General features: G+C 42.2%; 1 protein-coding gene across 1 annotated transcript in view; it reads right to left on the bottom strand.

Moving 5' to 3' along the window:
- CSMD1 (CUB and Sushi multiple domains 1) overlaps positions 1 to 24,891 on the bottom strand; it is a 4,035,193-nt gene that overhangs the window by 1,018,623 nt on the left and 2,991,679 nt on the right. Inside the window, 1 exon segment of the mRNA XM_029596871.1 lies at positions 20,817 to 21,008. Within this exon segment, the coding sequence (XP_029452731.1) occupies positions 20,817 to 21,008 (192 nt within the window).

Below are 24,891 nucleotides of genomic sequence, written 5' to 3'. Positions count from 1 at the left end.
CTGGCCGCAGCCCCAGATGATGACATCAGCAACAGGTCCCCTTGCTATGACCTGTTGCTGATGATGTCAGCAACAGGTCCCCTCGCTAGTCATGTACTCGTTGCCTCTTCAGTTTCTGGTTCCCGATCCTGATTGCCTTCGTTCCTGTTTCCTGTTCCTATGTTCCTGTTCCTTCGTCTCTCCTTTGGATCGGTAACCTGGTTTGACCTCTGCATTCCCTGACTACTCCGTTGCCTCTCTTCAGCCCCGACCTCCGCATTGCCTGACTATTCTGTTGCCTCTCTCCAGCCCCGGACCTCTGCATTGCCTGACTACTCCATTGCCTCTCTCCAACCCCATGCTTCTGCATCATTTGACCCCACCATTGCTTCTCTCCAGCCCTGGACTTCTGCTTCATCTGACCATCCTTTTGCCTCTCTCCTCATCTAGTCCTCAGCCTTGCTTGCCATTGCTTCCAGACTGCTGCTAGCCCTGCTCCCAGCTTGCTTAAAGATGCCTCTTCAGCCTTTGTCCTGGATGTGGTTCATTCAGGCTTTGGCCTGCTCTTGCTTGGGCACCCTCTGTCAGACTGTGTTCCTATTGGCGCCCATGTCTCCGGGACTCCGCCTAGTCCAGCACAGACTGATACCTACACTAGTTGCTGCCTCTGGGCTGACCTTGATCCATCCATCGATGACCACTGACGGAGGCCACCTAAGTCCAGCTGGCCCCAGCACCCAAAGGCTCAACCCGTAGGCTGGTATTGGTGAAGTTCCAGCCGTCCACCGTCCGTCAGCCCTCTCTGCCTGCTGATGGTGGAGACCCATAGGATCTCTCCTACGGGTAGCATCAACCCCACCTCAGCCCAAGGTCCACCTCCGGCGCAACAGTAATAGTCCACACTGTAAACACAGTCTCAGAACCAGGGGGTAAGGTGATCTCCCTCTTGGATTTATTCTGGACCAAGATCAGCAACTGCTTGTTCTTCACTGCAGAGAGTGGTAATATTCCTCATTCTACCAAAAATCCACTAGGCAGACTGGAATATGGAGGGATCTCAACCAGTAGTATCTTCTGCCCCACCTTGGGGCTAAGCACTAAGTGGCAGGTAACCATTATCACTTTCTCAGGAGGCAACCTCAAAGGCTCAGAAAAGGCATACCTCATTGGTACTAGATCATCATCAAGCACCTGAGGATGACACTGCTTTGTCTTCCTGTCTTTCTGATAAAAGGATAACTGTTGAAAACATGAGCATAGTCAGGTCCCACCAGTTCTTGGTACTTTTGGGCTAGTCACCCAAACAAATTGGCATTGGTTCCAATGATGAGGGAAGTGTAAGCCCACTCCTTGGATTCACACCAGGGCCATAATGGAACAATCTCATTACTCCCTTTTACATCCTCCAGGAATACCACATCCACAATAACATTGTCTCAATAAGAGTAACTCGATTTATTCAGTCCCTAGATGGCAAAATCCTCCTACAAGTGTATAGATAGATGCCTCAGGTACGCCTCAAATCAGTGGTCGAAAATGATGGTGATCTGTGATTCACCATTTTTAAAGATGGCGCCGGCCATCCAGTGCTCCTACCATGTGACAGGAGCCGGCCAATGGCACGGATACCCTGTCACATGGTAAGGGCAAAGGACCATCGGCGCCATTTTTATTAGCGCAGCCGCTGGCCTGAGAGCGGGAGATCACTCAGGACGCAGCCGATAAACAAAAAACCAATCGTGCTGGACTATAAAAATTGTAAGATTTGAATCGGAACTGAACCGATTACGGTTCTGATTCACATCTCTAGACAATAGTGCAGAGAAGAGGGATTTAGTTTTGTAATGAACTGGAGAACCTTTTAGGGAAGGGGGAGACTTTTCCAAAGAGACAGGCTCCACCTTAACCAGAGTGGAACAAGGTTGCTGGAGCTAACTTTTAAAAAGGAGATAGAGCTGCTTAAAAACTAGAACAATGGGGAAAACCAACAGTCACTCAGCAGTGCATGGTTCAGAGGAATATATCTTTGAAGGATATTAATGAAACAGGAGAGTTAGGGCATCCCAACAGTAGTCCATGTGCCTATAAGTAAAGATCATCTGAGCTAAAGAATTCCAAATTATCCCTATCAACTGAAAAGCAGATTATTAATGCAAACAAAAAACTCACTTTAAAATGTCTGTAGGCCAATGCCAGAAGTCTAAGAAGTAAGATGGGAGAGTTAGCATATACAGCAATGAATGATGAGATAGATATAATTGGCATCACAGAGACCTGGTGGAAGGAGGATAACCAATGGGACAATGTTATATCAAGGTACAAATTATATTGCAATGATAGGCCGGATCAACTTGGTGGGGGAGTGGCACTTTATGTCTGGGAGGGTATAGAGTACAACAGGATAAAGATCATATAAGAGACTAAATGCTCAGTAGAATCTATATGGATAGAAATCCCATGTGTGTTGGGTAAGTGTATGCTGATAGGAGTATATTACCATCCACCTGGCCAAAAAGATCAGAGAGATGATGTAATGAACAGAGACATCAGGGAAGCTAACCAATTTGGTAGTGCAGTAATAATGGGAGATTTCAATTACCCCAATATTGGCTGCATAAATGTAATCTAAAAGGTGATAATAATTGACGTCATACTATTATCAATCCCTCATTAATCAATGAACATATATAACATGAGAGACCGTGATAAAGCTCTATCGCACGGCTTTATGCAAATGAAAAAGGTGTAGTTAAAACAGGGAGGAAGGCAGCACCTGCCATTTTTCTCGCCCTGGGGATGTCGATCCGTCCGGGGCACCAGGTGACCCACCCACCCTCTTTCTCCCTTTCGGGGAAGCCAGCATTCCCTCGGCTCCCGACTCCCGCAGCAGGACAAGAAAAGGAGGAGGCGGGCCCGCCGGTCAAACGCGCCGTAGGTTCATCCCAGAGCCACGGAAACACAAGAACGACGGACTCCCTCTCACGTGCCCCACCTCCCATAGAGATATAAATACCAATCTAGCATGAGGGCATTATGGCTAGGCTCTCTCTCGCTCTCTCTCTCTCATAGCTTGGCTGGCACTGCAGGAGCTTAAAACCACTCTAAACGGCATGTGCGAAAAACATTGCAACCATGATAAACCCCTATCGCACGCCTTTACGCAAATGAAAAAAGATGTAGTTAAATTTTGCGCATCCAAAGTGGGGCAAACCTAATAGCACTCATCACATGCAAATGCATGTTGATGAGGTTATTAGCGAATCACCCACAATGCAAAAAAAAAAAAAGAAATGTGAATCTAAAACGCACATTTTTACGCTCAAACGTTGTACAGAAAAGCAGAAAATACTGCTTTTCTGTACATCTTTCTACTTAATATCATTGTGATATTAAGTATTGTGATATAATTGTAATATTAAGTAGGAAGAACAAAATCTTAAAAGAAGTATAAAAAAAAAAGTGCAGGCAGTCGGGTTCAGGGAACAGATGCTCAGTTAACAAGTGTCCATTTCCTGAACCACTGGCTGTGCGCCAATTAAGAAACCGGACACCGAATCTATCGGTGTCCGTTTTCTAAACCAGTGGACAGCTGACCACTCGTGGCTCCTGTTATCAAGGAAGCACTAGAGGCATGCAAGCGACCCTAGTGCCTCAGTGCCTGCTTTCAGTGCATTTTAATTGCATTGGCCCCTTAATTTGTAATGTAGTTTTATTGAATTTCTATGCTGCATTCTCCTATGTGAAGTCTGACAGTTTTGCTTGAGGCAGATTTATTATTGAGCACTATGAAGTCTGATTACATGCAGAATTTACCATAACAACAAATTTGAGTCCCGTAGTGCTTCTATGCAATGTGACAACCCTTCTAAAGATTTCCTTTAAAACATAGTGGGCATGCAAAGAATTTACTGTAGTAAGACAGGTCTGTATGGAGTACTTGCAAATTTGTGGCAACACATCATTTAACTTTAAAAGTGAACGAACAAGGTTTGCCCTCAGTAACACAAATGTATTTCCAGCCATGCCAATGCACATGTTACCTAGTTGTAAACTCTGTTGTCAATGTCCAATGCAATGTCCAAGGCTTTATGCCCTTTACTATACTAGATATTAAGTTTGCTGATAAGAACTAGGTTAGAATCAATGCTTTAACCCATATTAACTTAGTAATTTGAACACAGCTTAGTATATTGACATTATGTATTCTTCTACTGAGTTCAAAGCCCAGCTCTTCTGACTTTCCCACTTGATGTCTTACTCGATAGGAACTTTTAAGATAACAGTATTGATTTTTATATCTCTGAGGCAAATATATTATTGTATTTTCAAGGAGAGCTATTGACATTTTTATATACATTTCTGACCACTTACATCCTACTGCTATTATTACTACAATTATAATTATTATTATTACTATTTAACATTTCTTTCTTGCTGTTAGGCATATACTGATACACATGACAGAATCACTTCTTCATGGAGCTCACAATCTAGTTTAGACAAACACATTTGTAATAATTACTTATTAAGTAAACATATTTAATATAAGAAGTCTTAGATCTAAAAGAGTCAGGGTTTTAGATTAAAAAGCTGTCTCAGGGTGAGGTTTTAGGTGTCACTTGAATATGGACAGAGTGATCCAAACATGCTAAATCAGGAAGACTGATGAAGGCATACAGTCAGGGCTGGTGGTAGTTTTTTTGCTGCCCTGTGCGAACAATTACTGTGCTACCCCCCCACCCCCCACCCCCTGCTGTTCATTCATTCTCTGTCCCAGCCCACCCAAAAAATCCACCCAGCTGCCTTCAGTGATACAAACTTTAAAACTGACACCTCCTCCCCCCTACCAATGGCTGCGGCAAGAGTATTAAGTGCCCTAGGTGAACCTTTGAGCCTTGCACAATGCCCCCCATTCCTCCATACACCTAATTAAGAGTCATGTATTTATATTGTAAATGAAACTTATCAAAGTACAATATTCTGAGGTAAAAGTATGTCTTACATTATATTACATGCATTGCAGTGATGCCAAACAGAAATCCCTGCAAAAAAAGACATTTGGAACCTATATGGTATTAGGCCTATTGTGATGTATGTTGGGGGTTGACTTGACTCTCTGAAAGTACTAAAACCTAATACACTTACTATTAGGAGAATGCTTCACCTCAGTCACACATGCATAACATAAACAGACCCTCACAAAATACAGAATAGAGCAATCTTAAAGTAGAAATACAAATGTGCAGACAAAAAAACTGAACTGGAAACCACAAGAAGCCAGACACACCACAAAGTGCAACAATGAAAAAACAGAACCATCACCATTCCTCAAACATCAAACAATAAAATCAAGAAATAGTATTTCAAAAAAAGCTGATGAATAAAAGATCAAATAATTAAAAACTCATATACAAGTTATTTTTAAAGGTCCCAAACATCAATAAAATATTTCAAAACAGCAGACACATCAAATAACACCTGAAAAATAAAACTAATAAGGATTTAACATTTTTTTTACCCTTGATGTCTGTTCTTAGTTTTCTAATTGGTTGGTAACAGGCTTTTTTTCCACCTTCCCTTTCTTTGTCTTTTCCCAATCCTTTTACAGAGTCTCTTTTTTTTTCTGTTTTTTGTCTATCCACCATTCTTTTTTCCTTCTTCCCTTCTTCCCTCCTTCCCTCAAACACACTCTCAGGTTGTCATTCTCACATGCTTTCTCTCTCTTTCTCTCGCATACACACACAGGCACAGGCTCTCACACTCACATGCAGTCAGACACACACACACCCCCACACCAAGCTCTCACTCTAAAATGCTTTCTCTTTCAAATGTTGTCTCACTCTCTCACACACACTCACATTCACACTCTCACTCTCAAATGCTATCTCACATAAGCACACAGGCTTTATCACTCTCACATGCTGTCTCACACACACACACACACACACACACACACACTTTATATGGCCTCAGCCTCCCTCTTATTTCTGGGCCTCCTTTTCTGGCTGGGCCCAGAGGAAGCTGGGCCTCCTCTTCTGGTGATCCCATCTCATGGCAGCCATCACATAAACATTGCTGCTCCTACAGGCCTGCGGCCAATGCTCCTATTCCTTTCTGCCTGCATGGCTCCGACAACATTTTTCTTCTGCGGCCGCGCAGGCAGGAAAGAGGAGGCACACCTGAATTTGACTTTTTCTTCTGCCAATGGTGGCCCCAATCCCACCGGTGGCACCATGGGCCTCCACTTCTGACACTGCTGGTGGGAACAGGTCCACCAGCAGCAACACAGGCCTCTCTCTGCTCCCAATGCTGCCCCACTGGGGATGCCGCTCAGTACAATTGCATAGTTTGCACACCTGGTGGCACTAGGCCTGCATATGGTGCTGCAAGACAGAAAGCATGGAGTCTGGTATTAGTAATGAAGGAGAAGGGTACAAGAGCTGTTTGCTTCATGAATAGAGATAATGAGGAGGGATACAGGTGAAATAAAAGAGGAATGGTAGCATGGATCTGCACAGTAAATTCACTTGGCAGGTGAGAAGACGTCTAAACTGAAAGAGGAAGCAGATGGGTAGCCAATGAAGCACCAGAAGATTCCTATCCCACATGGGGACATTGAATCAGGTTTTCATATGAGGTTGATATTCAAAGGAATTTATCCAGATGACTTTTGAGTTATCTGGATATATGCCCACTTTTGAATATCCTTGGAGCTCAAAAATCTTTCCTCCCATTCTCCCCCCTAAAATTCACATGAAAATTCCGAGGTGGAGGAGAGAAGGGAGAGGTACTAATTTTACCTTGCCAGCACCCATTCCGGGAAGAAGCAGGGATTCCAGTCCCAACGGTGGGCACAGCTGTTTATTATTTCTGGATCTGACATCATAAGGGAGGGTCCGGCCGAGAGACCTTAAAACCGGCCCCCCTGCGGCACGCAGCTGACGCCGGCTTTGTTTTGTTTTTCCTGAACAATTATATTTGGAAATTCCTTATCCTTCTCTCCATAACCTCCACCAGCTCAGGAGATACTCGAGCAAAGAGATCCAAGGAAAATAGAAGTTTGACGGTTGCATGTGAGTAATTCCAGAAAGCACAGTTTAATTCTTTTAAATGCCTCACTTGGAAGCAGAGGGCTAAAGAGAAAGAAGCCCTACCGGGACCTCATGCCTCTGTTCTGGGCTCCATGGATGCACACATACACCGAGGTATGTTGGAACCAGGTGAAGTCTCGTTGACTGTGGGAAGACGACCCCTCTCTAGAGTTATGTACCACCCTATCCCCAGTAGAATGGACGCCCCCAAGTAAACCTGCAGAGATGCGGCCACAAACCTGAACCCCCTGTGTTTCTGGAGTTGGGTGTTACCTGATCTAAACAAGATCGAGGGAGAGGCCATTTCTAGTCTCTCCATATTTCCATCGGGTACTGGGGGTGAAATCAGAAGCACTGCACCGGAGAAGAATCCTGGTGAGAATTATGTATTTCCCCAGCTTTTGAAAGCTGATTTGACAAAGCCAACTGTCATTTCTTTAGACTCTATCTGGGATGCTATTCAAGCATTAAATTCCAACATTTACAATCAGATGGCTCCAGTGTACACATACTTGGGAAAAATGGAATTACGAATTGGGAATGTTGAAAAAGAAATAGCTGTTGATAAAGAGAGTATTGCTAAAGTTAAATTAGATTTGGAGAGTAATTTATCTTTTCAAAATGCTTTAATGAAGGATAACCATAGAGGGGCAGATTTTCAAAGGGTTATGCGCGTAACCCCCGAAAAGCTGCCCCAAGCTGCCCCTGCACATGCCAAGCCTATCTCACATAGGCTCAGCGGCGCGCACAAGCCCCAGGACGCGCATCTGTCCAGGGGCAGGACCTAGGCCTCCATTGCGGCTGTGCAGGGGAATGGTGCGCCGGCAGCCAACCGGCGGGCACAAGTTACACCTGCTCGGAGGCAGGCGTAACTTCTGCAACAAAGGTCAGGATGGGGGTTTAGGTAGGGCTGAGGGGCGGGCTAGGTAGGGGAAGGGAGGGGAAGGTGGGGGGTAGCTGAAGGAAAGTTACCTCCGAGGCTGCTCCGATTTCAGAGCGGCCTCGGAAGGAACTGGGAAAGCCATCGGGGCTCCCTTAGGGCTTGGCGCATGCAAGGTGCACAAGTGTGCACCCACTTGCACGCGCCGAACATGGATTTTATAACATGCATGTGGCAGCGTGTGCATGTTATAAAATCGGGCGTAGATTTGTTCACGCCGGGTTGCACGAACAAATCTACGCCCGCACGTATCTTTTAAGATCTGGACCATACTGAATAGTAGATTAGAAAACATGGAAAATGTATTAAAAGGGAAAAACCTTTGGTTTATTAACTTTCCTAAGAGCCAGTTTATATCGCCAAAGGAAATGTGGAAAAATATATGGTAGAAATTGTAAAGATTCCAGATCAAGCTTTACTAGTAATATCACAAATTTATTATATATCACCTAATAAGGATAGAATAGTTATGGAAGGTAAGGAGAGAAAAAAATGTCACTTTAACAGGTCTCTTACAGTTAAATTTAACGGAAATACTGGAAACATCCCAGAAAGATCAGATTAATCCTGCTACTTTAGTGGTCTCATATATATATAGAAACATAGAAACATAGAAATGACAGCAGAAGAAGACCAAACGGTCCATCCAGTCTGCCCAGCAAGCCATACAGTTCATACATTTCCCCCCCCCCCCCTTTTTTCTCCCTCTCACCCATCACTATTGGCTTCCAGCACCCTCCGGCCCCAACTCCCTTCCACCCCTCCACCAATGCAGAGAGCAGTGCCGTATCCGCATCCCAGTGAACATCCAGCTCAATCAGGGGTAGCAACCGCCGCAACAAGCAGGCCACACCCCTGCCCCATACTCTTACCCACCCCTGCTTTGTTTGTTGGTTTTGTTTGTTTTGTTTTTTTTTTTGGAGATAGCAGCCCTCCATCCCTCCGCTCCGTGAAGGCGGAACACCAACCACTGGCCACTGGCATCCCGCTCCGTGAATGCCTCTGTGGCTACTGCCGCTCTGTGCAGTGTTTTGCTGCCTCCTCTAGAGGCAGATAAAGAATGGACATTAAAAATGTTTTTTCGACATAGAGTAGAGAGATTCTTGGGTCTTAAGGTAAATATTTTCCGTGATCTTTCAAGGACCACCTCAAAAAGAAGGAAACAATTTCTCCTACTGAGACCTAGGGTTTTGGAAATTGGAGCCTTGTTCCTTCTAAAATTTCCCTGTAAGTGCCTTATAAAATATCAAGGATTATCATATGTTTTTCTACAACCAAATCAGCTTACAGCTTTCCTTGTTGGTAAAAATCCCTTACCAGGTAGTTCCTCTCCTATTGAGTGAGTGCAAAGTATGATATATAGTCTGCCTTAGGAAATAATGTACTTATATTAATATAAAAGCTTATTTTCTATTTAGAAGTAAATTGTAAGATACAATTTTCCTTTTTTTAGATTTAAGTCTTGTGATCTCTGATTGTGAACTTTGATTTGAGATACTGATAGTTTTAGAAGTATACATTTCTGTATGAGTTAATACATTATATGACAGATTCAATTATTATTCTGTATCTCTGTTTTCTATCAAGATTTGTTTTTCTCTTGAATATAATTTGTTAAAAAATCAATAAAATAGAAATTAAAAAAAAATTCACATGTAAATTAATGTAATGACCATAGCTTTAGTGCCTCCACTTACCTCATCCCCCTCACCAAGTCAGCTTATGCCCTCTCATCTCACCAGCTCCCCCATCCCACAAACTTTGCAGGGTGTCTAGGAGCTAGATTTACATCCAGCTCTCAGTTTTGCTCTGATGGCAGCAGTGGTCACTTGAGCTACTTGTAAATTATTGCTGTCAAAGATGCTCTGACAATGCAACAGTGGACCCGCTGGAAGCCAGGTGCAAGATACTAGAGATGTGAATCGGAACCGGAATTGGTTCGGATTCCGGTTCTGATTCACATGTTTTTTTTTTCATCAGGCCCAATCGCAGTTTTGTTTATCGGCTGCGCCCGAGCCGATAAACAATAAACCCACCCCAACCCTTTAAAACTAATACCTTACCTTCCCCCATCCTCCCAACCCCCCAAAATACTTTTTACAGGTACCTGGTGGTCCAGTGGGGGTCCCTGGAGCGATCTCCTGCTCCCAGGCTGTCGGCTGCCACCAATCAAAATGGCGCCGATGGCCCTTTGCCCTTACCATGTGACAGGGTATCCGTGCCATTGGCCGGACCCTGTCACATGGTATGAGCACTGGATGGCCCGCACCATCTTGTGTTCCTACCATGTGACAGGGGCTGACCAATGGCACCGGTAGCCCCTGTGACATAGTAAGGGCAAAGGCTATCGGCACCATTTTGATTACTGGCAGCCGATGGCCCGAGTGCAGGAGATTGCTCCTGGACCCCGCTGGACCACAAGGGGCTTTTGGCAAGTCTTGGGGGACCCTCCTGACCCCCACAAGACTTGCCAAAAGTCCAGCGGGGGTCCGGGAGCGACCTCCTGCACTCAGACCGTCGGCTGCCAGCATTCAAAATGGCACCGATAGACTTTGCCCTTACTATATCACAGGGGCTACCGGTGCCATTGGTCAGCCCCGTCACATGGTAGAAGCACAACATGGCGCCGGCCATCCAGTGCTCCTACCATGTGACAGGGTCCAGCCAATGGCACGGATACCCTGTCACAAGGTTAGGGCAAAGGGCCATCGGCGCCATTTTTATTAGTGGCAGCCGATGGCCCAGGATTGGGAGATTGCTCCAGGGACCCCCACTGGACCACCAGGTACCTGTAAAATGTTTTTTGGGGGGTCGGGAGGATGGGGGAAGCTAAGGGATTAGTTTTAAAGGGTCGGGGTGGGTTTAGGGGTTATTTTTGTGTGCCATTTTTCCTGCCCTCCCCCAAAATGATAAGAGAACCCCCACGATCAATAACATGGGGTTTTCCTATCGTTTTGGGGGAGCCCCCGATTTTTGACGATTTTGAAAATATGGTCCGATATTTTCAATCGTCCGAAGCCCGATTCACATCCCTACAAGATACAGACTTCCAGTTGCCAAGCAAGATCTGGGGACAGGCTGGTAGAGCTGGAGGGTATGAGCTGACTTAGCAGAGGAGGGAGGTAAATGGGAGCACCAAAGTTGCAGGCTTTAAATTATTTTTAATGTGAACTTTAATTGGGGGAATGTGGAAGAGGAGGAGGAAGGATGTTCAGTTCCTGAGGTTTGCAAGTTTGATACTGGTTCTGGGGAGGCTTGGGGGTGGTTCTTGGAGATGTTTGCCTGAGAAGTGGGTCAGGGGATTGGGCCATGCAGCCTGAAAATGAGGGAGGTTTGATTCAGCTTCTTACTGTTTAACAGGTGATATTCTTTGGGTATTGCTGGTCAAATATGCATACACAGTGATGTTCAAATCTAGTCAGTAAGGTTTCCAAGTTTCTGGAGAGATTTACCTGGATAACTTTATTCAGGGATATTCAGCAGAATGTTGATCCTGCTGAATATCCAGAATTATATATTATATCAAAGGAACAGGTCACTTCAAGGCAGCTAGCCTGATAGTCTGAAAGTATGAAAATCCCCAGTGAAGAGCAAACTATAATGCCATTAGCTCTGCAATACTTTGACAATAGATTGATTATGGCAAGATATTTTAACCAATTATATTATAGTACTAATGTTCAATTAGTTCAACCTATCTATCTAAATGTGCTTAGCAAACAGAAAAAAAGTCTAATAACACAGATAAAGCAGTAAAACTTAATATTAAGTTGTGGCTCATCCTGAGAGCTCACCTTGAATACAGTCAATCTCTCATTTGTTCCGGTTCCTTTTTTTTTTTTTTTTCTGCTTACTTTTGCAGTAAATTTATCAGTGTTTGTGAAATTCTAGACAATACTAAACAACAGAAGTATCTATTTCTTTTAAATCAGGTACAATCTGCCAGCTCCTATTACTTCAGTAAAGAACTGTAAATGTTGAATGTGTTCTGATGATTCAGCCCAAAGTAAAAACTTAAGACTGCTATTGAGAAAGTTATGAAGTGTCAGAGCAACACAAGCCATTAAATAAACATGAATGGCTGTTTGACAGTGTTCAGAATGCTAATAAGTGCATCTATTAAATTGCACCTATCCTCTGTATATTCAAATAAGTGCACTGTGAGAATTTAAAAGCTGTATATCTTGGCTTTATAAGACCTTAGAGGATTTCATTACTGCTGTGTATATAACAATAAAGATTATTTTAAACTGAAAACCCCCCTCAAGGTCACCCTGAATAAATGGCACATTAAGTAGTATCTATGTGCATGCCATTTGACTACAATTTACTCGCTTAGCAGATTAATTAAAATTTGGGTTTTTAAAACAGACTATAAAGAGATGGAAATTGAAATATGTTAATTAGGAAAGCATTGGGTTTTATGCTATTTTATTGGAATTTAATACTGAAGAACATTTGATCTTGGCAATCCAGAAATTGAGTTAGTATACTGAAGATTCCTAATTTCCATTCTAAAGCTGTTTAACTGGAGAGTTTTCAACACCAGAAGCATCCTTTTATTGGTGCATCTACAATTTTGTAAAATTGGCTTAAAGGGAATAACTCAAATTATTGTTACACTGTAAAAGCGCTTGAGATCTGCTCACCACAGTGTGCTAGAAAAAAGTTTAGAAGTCATCATGTTGTTAGATTTTTATGACTAGCAGTTTACCACTGAGGTGTGGGAGGTTATATCCTCAGGATCCAGTTTCCTGTCTTACTGTGAAAAGTAAAGGCATATTCCTTCTAAATAATGGGACAATTTTCAAATTATCTGTATTGAGACAAAGGCTACACGTGCTATTTACCAATGTGCCACATATTTTGTACCAATTTTCAAAGCAAAAAAAACATGTGTACTTCTTGTTTGAAATCTGTTGCAGGTACAAAATACATGTGGTCATCTGCCCCTCTTTAACTGCGGGGGGAATCTTGTTGAGAACATAGGCATACATAATTGAAAATGCCATCTATGGGGATAATTTTCAAAGGATTTACATGCTTAGTTTTCATGTGTAAATGCACTTTACACACAGAAGTAATTTTCAAAGTAGTTACATGTGCAAATATAGCATACTATCATAGCCATTTTCTAAAGCTCACTTAACATACTTAAGTCTGGATTCATCATTCTTCGCAGAATGATGAATCCTGCGAAAACGGGGGCGGGCCTGTGAAAGCCCACAGCCTTTGCACCACGATGGTGCGCCGGCTGCCGGCCTTTGCACCGGATAGCGCCACCATGAAAGGTGGTGCTATTCGGCGCACTACTGCCGACGATAATGTTAGTAACATTATCGCTGGCAGCAAAGCCACTGCTGACTCCGCCCCCTCTCCCTAATTTGCATTATAATTGCATGCAAAAATGCCCGTTTTGCATGCAATTTGGCCTTATCGTGTGCGTTAGGGCCCTAATGCATGCGATAAAGCTTTAGAAAATAATCCCCTTAAAGTGCATTTATACATGTAAAATCTATAATTCAATGGCATATACTGTATCAATATTCAAAAGTCCACTTTCATGCTTAAAATCCAATTTTAAGCACATACATTCTTTTGAAAATTATCCCCTACATAAGCTTTTGAAAATTGCTATGATATACTGTTACATTTATGCACGTAACTCCTTTAGAAAATTACCCAGTGTCAGGTGAGTTTTCAAAGGAGTTACACATATAAATGTAACATTTATTTATTTCACAAATCTTTTATAGTGCACTAACAGTACGCTGATCAAGAAGTTTACAACAATAAGATACAATAAAAGAAAAGCACAAATCACATTTCATAATAAAACCAAATAAAATGAATCATAGCATGGAAACAGCCATGCCTTTTTTCCTAAAACTCAAATAATTAGCCTCCAGTCAAATATCTAATGGAACTGAGTTCCAACATCCAGGCCCTACACTGAGAACATCTTTTTTCTAAATCTTTCTTTTCTTACTTGCCTCACTCTTGGTATTATGAACAATGGTTCTGTTGAGGAATTCAACAGACACTTTGGAATATATTTCTGTACCCTATTAGTCAGATAAGTCATTCCCTTATCATTATTAGGGATGTGCATTCCTTTAGAATGAATGCACAATCCGCAACGAATAGGTCCCTATTTGTTGCACTTGTGGGGTTCCGAAACATATGGCGAACCCCCATGAATGCAACATATCACTAATGAATAAACCCCCACCCTCCTGACCCTCCCAAGACTTGCCAAAAGTCCCTGGTGGTCCAGCGGGGGTCCTGGAGTGATCTCCTGTACTCCGGCTGTCAGCTGCCAGTATTCAAAATGGCGCCGATGGCCTTTGCCCTTACTATGTCACAGGGGCTACCGGTGCCATTGATCGGCCCCTGTAACATAGTAGGAGCATAAGATGGTGCCTTCCATCCATTGCTCCTACCATGTGACAGGGCCGACCAATGGCACCGGTAGCCCCTGTGACATAGTAAGGGCAAAGGCTATCGGTGCCATTTTGAATACTGGCAGTTGACAGCCCGAGTGCAGGAGATTGCTCCAGGACCCCTGCTGGTCCACCAGGGACTTTTAGCAAGTCTTGGGAGGATTAGGAGGGTGGGGGGTTGTAGTTAATTAAATTTAAAGGGTTGGGATGGGGTTTTTCTTAACTTTAATGGGAAATGAATACCATATGCAACTAATGGATGAATCAGGGTCCCTCGAAAACGGATGTAATGGATTTGGGTCCCGACGGATATGAATACCGAATCGAACGTATCCGTCCCTGCTGCACATCCCTAATCCTTAGATGCCTTAAACATGAGGTTTATGATCTTAAATAAAATTCTTTCTCTCTCACTGATAACCAATGTAGTGTTTTCAACAACATTTTAGCACTAATATGTCTAAGGCAGCCAAAAATCAATCTGGCTCCCATATTTTGCATCACCTGAAGTTGTTATAATTTTTTAGCCGTCACCGCTATCAATACTCCATTACAATAGTCAAATAGTAGCATAACTAATGCCTGAACTATTGACCTAAACACCACTACACTTACTTTATTCCTTATTTTCCTCAGTACACCCAACTTTAAAAATATCCATGGCAAAGAAATATGAGGTTCAAACGACAGACTATCATCATTAATTACCCAAATTACTGGAATGTTATCACATCTTTTCTTACCAACCCTCAATTCTAAACTTCTCTGATGGCCTTCCATAGTAAAAACCATCCATTCTGTTTTCTCCTCATTCAAAATCAACTTATTCTCCTGCAACCAACTCCCTAAAAGCTGCAGTCCCACCTGAATCTTAGTTATTATCATCACTGGATCTTTTGCTAATGGACACAATATCTGGACATCATCTGCATAAATGTATCCTCTAAACCCCAAACTATGGATTAAGGCCCCCAACAGTTGCAAAAAAAAAATATTAAAACGCAATGGAGATAGAGAGGAGCCTTCAGGTACCCCCCAATCCAGACTATAGGCCTCTGCCTTCTCCTCCCTGTCATGCACTTGCAACTGCCTATCGTTCAGAAAGGAAGATATCCAGTTCAGCACATACTCTGACAGTCTCAAGTCCTTACATCTACCGATCAATATTCATAGGTCTAACACATCAAAGGTACTGGTAAGATCCAATAAAAATTGTCCCACAGCCTCTCCTTTATCTAAATTCTCACAAATCAAATAGTTCAGTGCTATTAAAACAGTTTTGGTACTATAGCCAAGTCTAAATCCTGACTGGTACTCATTCAGAACATAGTTATCCATTAAACAACAAGTTAAATGAATAGTCACCACCTTTTCTACAAATTTAGACAAATACGGACTATTAGAAACCAGTGGTAATTCACTGTATCTTCCTTGTCCGCCCCTATCTTTTTCAAGAGGGAGCAAATTATGAACCTTTTTCAATATCACTGCATAAACTCCCTCATTCAATGACTCATTTATAATCAATTGGAGTCCTATTAATAATTCTATTGGAAGGTTCTGCACCAAAAATGATGGACAGGGGTGCAAATAACATGTAATGGGATTACAATCAGGTAAAATATTCAATTCTAATCAACCCACTTCCTCAAATGTTTCCATTCCTTTCGTCTTGATATCTGATAGGCAACTTCTACCTCTGGGATTAGGTATTAACATACAATCATAACACATTTCAAAACTCATTTATATTCTATGTACCCCACCCTAAACATAGACAGGTCAGGCAACAAATGTTTTAAAATAAAATAAATAAAATAATTACCTACATCAAGTGCACTGAACACAGGTAACCACACCTTGAATACTGTGTACAATTCTGGTCGCTGCATCTCAAAAAAAATATAGTTGAGATGGGGAAGGTACAGAGAAGGGCAACCAAAATGATAAAGGGGATGGAACAGCTCCCCTATGAGGAAAGGCTGAAGAGGTTAGGGCTGTTCAGCTTGGAGAAGAGATGGCTGAGTGGGGATATGATAGAGGTCTTTAAGATCATGAGAGGTCTTGAACAAGTAGATGTGACTCGGTTATTTACACTTTCAAATAATAGAAGGACTAGGGGGCATTCCATGAAGTTAGCAAGTAGAACATTTAAGACTAATCGGAGAAAATTATTTTTCACTCAACGCACAATAAAGCTTTGGAATTTGTTGCCAGAGGATGTGGTTAGTGCAGTTAGTGTAGCTGGGTTCCAAAAAGGTTTGGATAAGTTCTTGGAGGAGAAGTCTATTAACTGCTATTAATCAAGTTGACTTAGGGAATAGCCACTGCTATTAATTGCATCAGTAGCATGGGATCTTCTTAGTGTTTGGATAATTGCCAGGTTCTTGTGGCCTGGTTTGGCCTCTGTTGGAAACAGGATGCTGGGCTTGATGGACCCTTGGTCTGACCCAGTATGGCAATTTCTTATGTTCTTTTCTCTTACATGAGAACAAACGTAGCTACATATTTTGCCGCTGTGTAGCTTAATGAAAATGTTCACATAATAACCACACTGGAATTAGATGCATATATTTATGATGTAGAACAATGAAGAGGGGTGCAATTTGTACTTAATTTTTAAAATTCTTTTTTGAATGCAGAATTCGCTATATTGTGTTAATCTCCTGGGTTAACTGAAAAATATACAAGACATACCGAATAGTTATTAGATTGGTGTTCTTCTCTGTTCCACATCATGAATGAAATTCCGATGCATATTGCAAATAGAGCAGTATTAAAAAGGATCTCGCCAGACAGGCAAGGACTTAGCCAGTTAAATCAAAGCTTTTGGAAATTGAGGGGCCAATGCAATAAAGTTCGCTCAGCCTAGCACATGAGTCTACGCATGGTTGAGCTGTGTTTTGGAAGTGCTAGACTAGCACCTGATGCAATAAGGAGATTAGCGCATCCAAAACATGTGCCCAAATTAATGTATGCCAACAGCTCCCATCACATGTAAATTCCATGTGGATGAGGCTATTAGCTATTACCCTCCGATGTAGGAAATTGCAGGGCATCCAACGCACACTTTTTAACGCCATAAATTTAACTCCAGCCCTGGCGCTGGCGTAAAGTCAATTTGCGAGTTATTGGCTCATGAAAAATAAAAAAAATACGGCCCTCTGAGTGTCCTCCTACTTAGTATCGTTGTGACATTTAACTGCTTGTGGTGTTGAAAAATAAATATATATTGACTTTATTAAAAAAAAAAAATTATGGCAGCACAACTTAGATGCTCATAGCAAGGGTCGTTTAATTATGCCCATCTTCAGCAACCTTAGCAAAATAACACAGAAATCAGCCTGAAGAAGCAGAATGCATTGGATGCTCGTTGCAATTGTGGGTGCCCAATGTATTTGAGCACTATGGATGCACAAGTCTTCCCTAGCACGCCCTTTTTTTATTCAAGCCATCATTTCCATACTGCATTGGGTGCTCAGGGGATTTGGCTGCGTGCGCATTAGGGAAACAGGAGCTCAATACAAGTGCCTGTTTTCAGTGCACGTCTTAGTGCATTAACCCTTGACAACTATCTGGTTAACTTTAGACAATTAAATTTCTTTAGCAAGCTAATTTAGCCAGTCAACTTCTGGGAAAGCCAGGAGCAGAGTCAACTGGGGGGAGATAGTTAAGTGACAAGGTGAGTAGTAGTTATTTTTAGTAATAGCCGCCTGACTTGGCTACCGTAAATTTTGGCATTGGAAGATCAGGCCTAAATCTGGCAGGTCAACTTAATTCTCTCCTTCCTGATGGTCTGCAAAAAATATTGTGCAGCTGCCCCATCTCCCCTTCCCTCCCTTCCTCTTGATAGTGTCTTTTAAATAAAAAAAAAAAAGAGGCCAGATTCCATCCCCATTCCCTCCACTCTGAGGGTTTATAATAGAGAAAATGATGCTCCCTGCACCAATCCCCTTCTTTTTCCTTCTGCCCCTCCCCCAAAATAAGCATGTGTCAACCCAAGGTACCCCTTCCCTCCTGCCCACTGGCAGAAAAAAAAATCTGGTTGAAATGCCCTAGGATCCCCTGTCTCCTTTTGTCCATGAAAAGATAGAAAATTGGCTGATTAATCTCCTCCCTCATATTCCAGTTTCTTTTTCTACAAGAGGCTAGAGGAGGGGATCCCCTGGCTATCTCTTTATCCTTTTATGTACAAGAGGGAAATAGGGTATCCCAGTGTATCACAGAGCTTTTTTTCTGGCAGTAGAAGGGAAGGGGGGAGATTATCCCTCATTATCCATGCTTTTTTTTTTTTTTTTGCAGGGATAGGAGAGATGTCAGGGCACACTTTTTTTTATCAGGCACCATCAGAAGGAAAGGAGAAGAAATGGGGACCAGCATGATTAAATATATCTATATATATATAGATAGATAGATATATAATTTTTTTAGAGGTGAATTTTAAAAGCTGGACCCACCAAAATTAGGAGGTGGGCATGTATCTAGCACTTGCTTGTGTCCACTCTATTTTATAAAGTGGGTAGATGTGCGCAAAAGTACCAAGTCGTGCACATCTGGCATTGGAAGAAAAACGAGCATGGTATGGGTGGGGTGGGAGGGGCATTTCAGGGCGGGAACCAGAGATTTGCGTGCAGTACCTATGCGCCTGGGTATGTGCCCAGGTTCAGTTCTGCGTAACTTTACTTCTGCTATGGAGGAGGTACAAGTTAAAAAAACAAATACAGGCATCTGTGAGGGGTTTCAGGGGAGTCTGGAGTAACTTGGGGAAGGATAGGCTGTATAGCCAGGAGGTTTGGGAGGACCTAAGAGAATATTGGGTAGGGTGGCCAACTGGCTCCAGATTTTCAGAATAGGTTGATCCAGTCTTGGTTTTACTTCTCTGCCTGCCTGTATTTATAGTCTTGAAAATCTGCAGCCAGTCGGCAACCCTAACACTGGGCAAATTGGTAAATGAACTGGTGAAACTGGTCCTCCGCTGGGCATGCATCTGTTTTAAAATACAGGCAGTTACACATGCATAAACTGACTTATGCTGCTGGACGCATACAAGCTTAAAATTAGGTGGACACATAACGCATGCCTAGGCTATTTTATACCATGTGCATGTTATAAAATGGCTGCATCTCTGTACATGTGCTGATGCACACATGTATATGTGCACCCGCGTGCCCGTTTGAATGTTGCCATCCCTGTGAGTTCAGGAAGCAAGGAGGAATTGGGACAGGTTTTCTAGGCTTCAGCTGTTCAGCTAACTGGCTAAGAGGCTGTTTCCCTACAGCATAGTAGCCCACGCTATCATTAAGAAGGGGTACGTCTGTATTAATTGTCACAGGCCCAACATGTGGTAACCCACATTAAGAATAGCATGGATTACCTCACTTTAATGAATCAGTTCGATAATCGAATCAGTCAAATTTTGACTGGCTAGATTTATCTGAATTTTCAGTTGAATACTTAAGCCAGCTGTGTTCAGCTGAAAATTCACCTACAATCAAATGGCTAGAATCAACCAGTAATATTACTTGCTCAGTGATTTTTAAAATATTTACCCCATTTTGTACAATTAATTTTTGCTAATTCAAAGATTTATAGATAGAGAGAAACAAAATACCTCTCAGCCTCTAAATTATTTCCAATTTAAAAGCAATTCCTTTCAAATTCACTTCTATGGAGGTTAAATGCAGAGTTAATTATATTCCATTATGAATAAGGTCCTGACTCACTGAAACTTTTCTCCCATTCTCTTCCAAAGAAGAAAATGCTTAGCAAATATGATGTTTTGTTGCCCATTCCTTCAGGCATACAGGTTGCAAGCTGTTGGAAGGGGGGGGGGGGGGGAATGCTATTGTAGCTTAATGTAATTCATCGTAAAAGAAACTGGAAGTAGAATGCAAGAACTTTTTTTTTTTTATGTAAAGCATGGTGGTGTAACGTTCTGTCCAAATGTCTAAATAAGTAAATGGTAAAATATATTTCTCATGTAAAGCTGCATTAATGTTTGAAAATAGATTGCAATTTTCTCATTAGAAATATGAGTATTCTGAAATGAATAATACATTTCTTTTTTTTTTTTTTTTGCTTTTTAGAAAAAAAGTTGACATTTTCATTTGGTGGTTATATATATATATATATATATATATATATTGCATCTGATTACAATTTATAAATGTAACTATGCTATCAAGACATTTCCACCTCCTTCTCAAATACTGTGCCTCATAATGCCAAATACTTGAAATTAGCTATCACTTCTGCTACTACTTACTTTTCACTTCTCTGACAACACCCTCTAACTCAAGTTGGATGAAGCCAGTACTATATCGCAAACAGAAATATTTGTTTCTTTTTAACTCAGTACTATACCTAGACATGTTGGAGGGTCTGGTTGCCAAAAAAATCGATTGTCGAGCTGCACACAGGTAATTTTAGCTTGCCCTTGAAGCTGATATCCAGGGTCACATTGGAAGTTAATAGTGTCTCCAGGCTCTCTGCTGTCACCATATCTGCTGCCATTTTGTGGAATGCCAGGATCATTACATGTGGATGCAACTGAAGCTGTAAAAGTAATACAAAACACACATTTTAATAAATAGAGTAAGCCAGCTTTAGATACTAGATTTTACATTTGTGTAGGGCATTGTTGACTGGCATGGATCTTGTTTTTCTTTGCTTCCTGCCATTTTTCTATTGTTTCTTTTTTTTGGTTAGGGAAGGAGAATGAGAAATATTGACAATATGATTTTTAAGCAACACATTTATCATTATTGATCCATTTCATCCATCAAACAAGTTAATGATCACACTATTGTAAATAACTAGCTTGTTTCCAGGTTTTGCAATATACAATATATTTTTTATGTGTTAGCCTATTGTAAAAAATTAGAAAGATGCAATACTATAAGCATATTGTTACAACTTATAGAATATCTTAAAACAAGAATCTGCCATTAATTTAAAGGATGGCTTTCAAGCACTATAATTTATTTCTAGCAGGAACAGAAACTTGATTTCCAAAATCTGGTTAATAGAACTACTATGGATTTCAGAATTTATAAAGGGATAAACCTGGGTATATTTGACTTCTAAAGATGTTCAGGATGTGAAAATTGCAAACATAAATTTGACAAATTCCATAGATGAGAAAATATTGGTGTTCACAGTCTAAAATAGAAAATATGAGATCAGCTTGTTAGCTAGCCTGACAAAAACGGTTATCACCAATGAACTACAGTCTACCTGCACTTTACATGGTTCTAAATGTGAAGCTTTGTGATGAGTGAAGACAGCTCCTACCCTAATGGCAGAGGCACCTACCTCTACAATAAAAAGTCTAGATGGATCTGAGTGTTGAAGGCAGGGGTATTGGAGGAATACCTGCCTGAGATGATGGAAGGCTTGGATTGCTTCCTCAGACCAATATCTGGTGTCAGCGCCCTTCTCAGTAAGCATGGGAAGGGGCAGCCAAAGAGGAATATCAGTGCAAGAACTGTTGGTATTAATTAGGGATGTGGAGGGGTAAAAAATGTGAGGTATTTTTGTTTGTTTTCGGGAGGCGTTTTCCCTACAAATTTCGATATGTTTAATGTTTGATTTGTTTCTTTCGTTTAAAAAAATGAATCAGACATAAAAAAAACACCCCAAAAATGAACAAAAACAGGAAATGAGCCTCAAAGGGCCTCCCGACCCATCCCACACTTCCCGATCCACTGGCAATGCCTAGGCTGAGGCTGAAGCCTTGGCCTTCCACAGACTGAGGCATATTGTTGTGACCTCAGCCTACACTCTACGTAAGGCCAAGGCTTGTAGGCCTGAACCAAAATCTCAGCCTATACCCAATGCCAGAGCCTAAGCCAGATGCCAAGACGCTTGCCTCAGCTGGAGCTGGAAACCAAGCCTGGTCTGGAGGCTAGGTCCTGACACTTGGGCCTCAGCCCAGCTCTAGGACCAATGCCAGATTGCAGCCTGGAGGCTGGGACTTGACACCTAGGCCTCAGTCAGGGCCCAATGCAGCAGCAAGGTTTGGAGGCCAGATCCTGATACCGGGGGATGGTCTAGAGGTCAGGTATAGAAGCCTGTGCCTTGGCCTAGGCCAGGGCCTTAATCCATCGCATGACCCAAAGGCAAGATCGCAACATCACGACATGGCCAGAGGACAAGGCCAAGGTGGGTCCAGGCCATGGTTGGGGAAGGAAGTCCAAAGGAGTAATCGGTGACCATAGCAGAGGTCAGAATCAAGCATCAGGCAGAAATAGATAGACAGGGGCAGATTTTAAAAACCTTATGCGCGTAGGGGGGGTTACGCGCTGAGCCTATTTTGCATAGGCCCAGCAACGCACGCAAAGCCCCGGGATGCGCGTATGTCCCGGGGCTTGAAAAAGGGGCGGGGCTGTCCGGGGCGGGGGTGTGGCCAAAGGCCTCCATAGGGCCGCTAGGCCAGGGGATCATGCGCTGGCACTTGGCAGGTACGCATAACCTACGCCTGCCCAGAGGCAGGCGCAACTTGTAAAATAAAGGTTAGGGGGGGTTTAAGTAGGGCTGGGGGGTGGGGAAGGGAGGGGAAGGGAAGGGAAGGGAGGGGAAGATGGGGGGTAGAAGGAAAGTTCCCTCTGAGGCCGCTCTGATTTTGGAGCGGCCTCAGAGGGAATGGCGAAATCCATCGGGGCTCCCCTAGGGCTCGGTGCCTGCAAGGTGCACTAGTGTGCACCCCCTTGCATGCGCCAACCCCGGATTTTATAACATGCGCATGGCTGCGCGCACATGTTATAAAATTGGGCATATATTTGTGTGCGCCAGGTTGCGCGTACCTCTTAAAATCCAGCCCACAATGCACACTGAGGAATAGGAGAACAGGACACAATAGGACAAACAAGGCAAGGCAGGGAAACAGCACGGCAAAAAGAAGACAAGGAGACAAGGCAAGGCACACAAACAACAGATATCAACACGTACCGCAAGGCATAGAAGCCGTGCTGTAATTTATATACCTAGCCGCATGATGTCTTCAGTGAGCGGCAGCAAAACCAATTCTAGCCATGGAGCCATTAAGTGGTGGTGTGCCTCATGTGTACACACCTAAGGGGTCTATAGAGTAGCAGCATGATGGTGTCCTGATCATGTAATTTGGGGGAAGGTGCTGTCTGTCATGAGGCCATCCTGTGGCTAGCCTGTTACATGAAGGAGTGTCTCTGGAAAGCCTCCTTAACCAGTGTTGGATCAGGCATCTAGCCTGGTCCACCTTAAAAGCTAGAGATATAGGTAGCTCACTAGGCTTATTCCCAGAGAGCAGGAATAAGAGTTCAGGCTTAGCTAGGAACAGACAGGCCCCAAGTCTCTAGTATAAGACAGCTTCTTTAAGAAAGTGAATACTGAAGGTAAAGAATGAACATGAGTACCGAAAGTAAATTATGATTACTGAATAGTTAAAAATGAAGCTACATGCTGAGTGTGAATGTGGCTGATGGGAAGCCACTTATGTAAATGAAGTTTATATAAGAAAAGGAATCAGAGACCAGAGTGTATTTAACCTCTGAGGAGTTACAAACTGCTTTTAGAATCTCATACTCTCTAATGGCTATTGCCTCCTTTTCTGACATTTATTTACTATGTCAGCTTAAATAAGTGACTGTCCATTCCATGCTAAATAAAATGAATTTGGATCCATCAGTGCTTTCAAATTATCAGCCTATTTCCTTGTTACCATTTTTAGCAAAGCTATTTGAGTATATTGTGATAAAGCAATTGCATTTCATGGATGTATTAGATCGCTATCAGTTTGACTGTGGACCTGCACATAACACTGTGATCTTACTGTGTCAAGCTGTGATGTCTTTTGTCATGGTTTTTGATGGAGGTTATGCTTATTTTGGTACTCTTAGACATCTTTTGTGCCTTTGATATATATGCTCATGTAACTTTGCTTACTCGATTTACAGAATTGGGCATTACTGTCATCATTTTCACATGGTTTACATCTTATTTAGTAGACTCCTGTCAGCAGATCACTTTGGGAGATACTAGTTACTCTAGTTATCTGTTGATGATAGGCATTCCTTAAGGCTCTGCACTATCTGTCCCTTTTGAAAATTCATCTCTATCCTATTTATTTATTTATTTGAATGTATTACTTGCCTTCACATTTTTTCAATAAAAATTTCCAAAGTGATGTACATACATTAAAAACAATAAAATAAGTATAAAACATAGCAAAATATTACAAGTATCTTGCTACCTTCATGTATCCACTCATCTAATCCACAGTTCATACAGCATATTCATTATTGCCTTCCTATTTCCACCCGCCTACTCCATGTCATATAAAGCACAAATATCAGTACCCTGTATTTCCTCACACCTACATCATATTTCTTACCATAAATGCATCACCCCCTTTCATAATAATAACCCCCCACCTGCTCTGCTCTGAACCCCTATAAACGTG

Source organism: Rhinatrema bivittatum, chromosome 3 (assembly GCF_901001135.1).
Source record: "Rhinatrema bivittatum chromosome 3, aRhiBiv1.1, whole genome shotgun sequence".
Lineage (NCBI taxonomy): Eukaryota > Metazoa > Chordata > Amphibia > Gymnophiona > Rhinatrematidae > Rhinatrema > Rhinatrema bivittatum.
The sequence above is the reverse complement of the archived record's forward strand: the minus strand, read 5'-3'. Positions and strand labels throughout refer to the sequence as shown.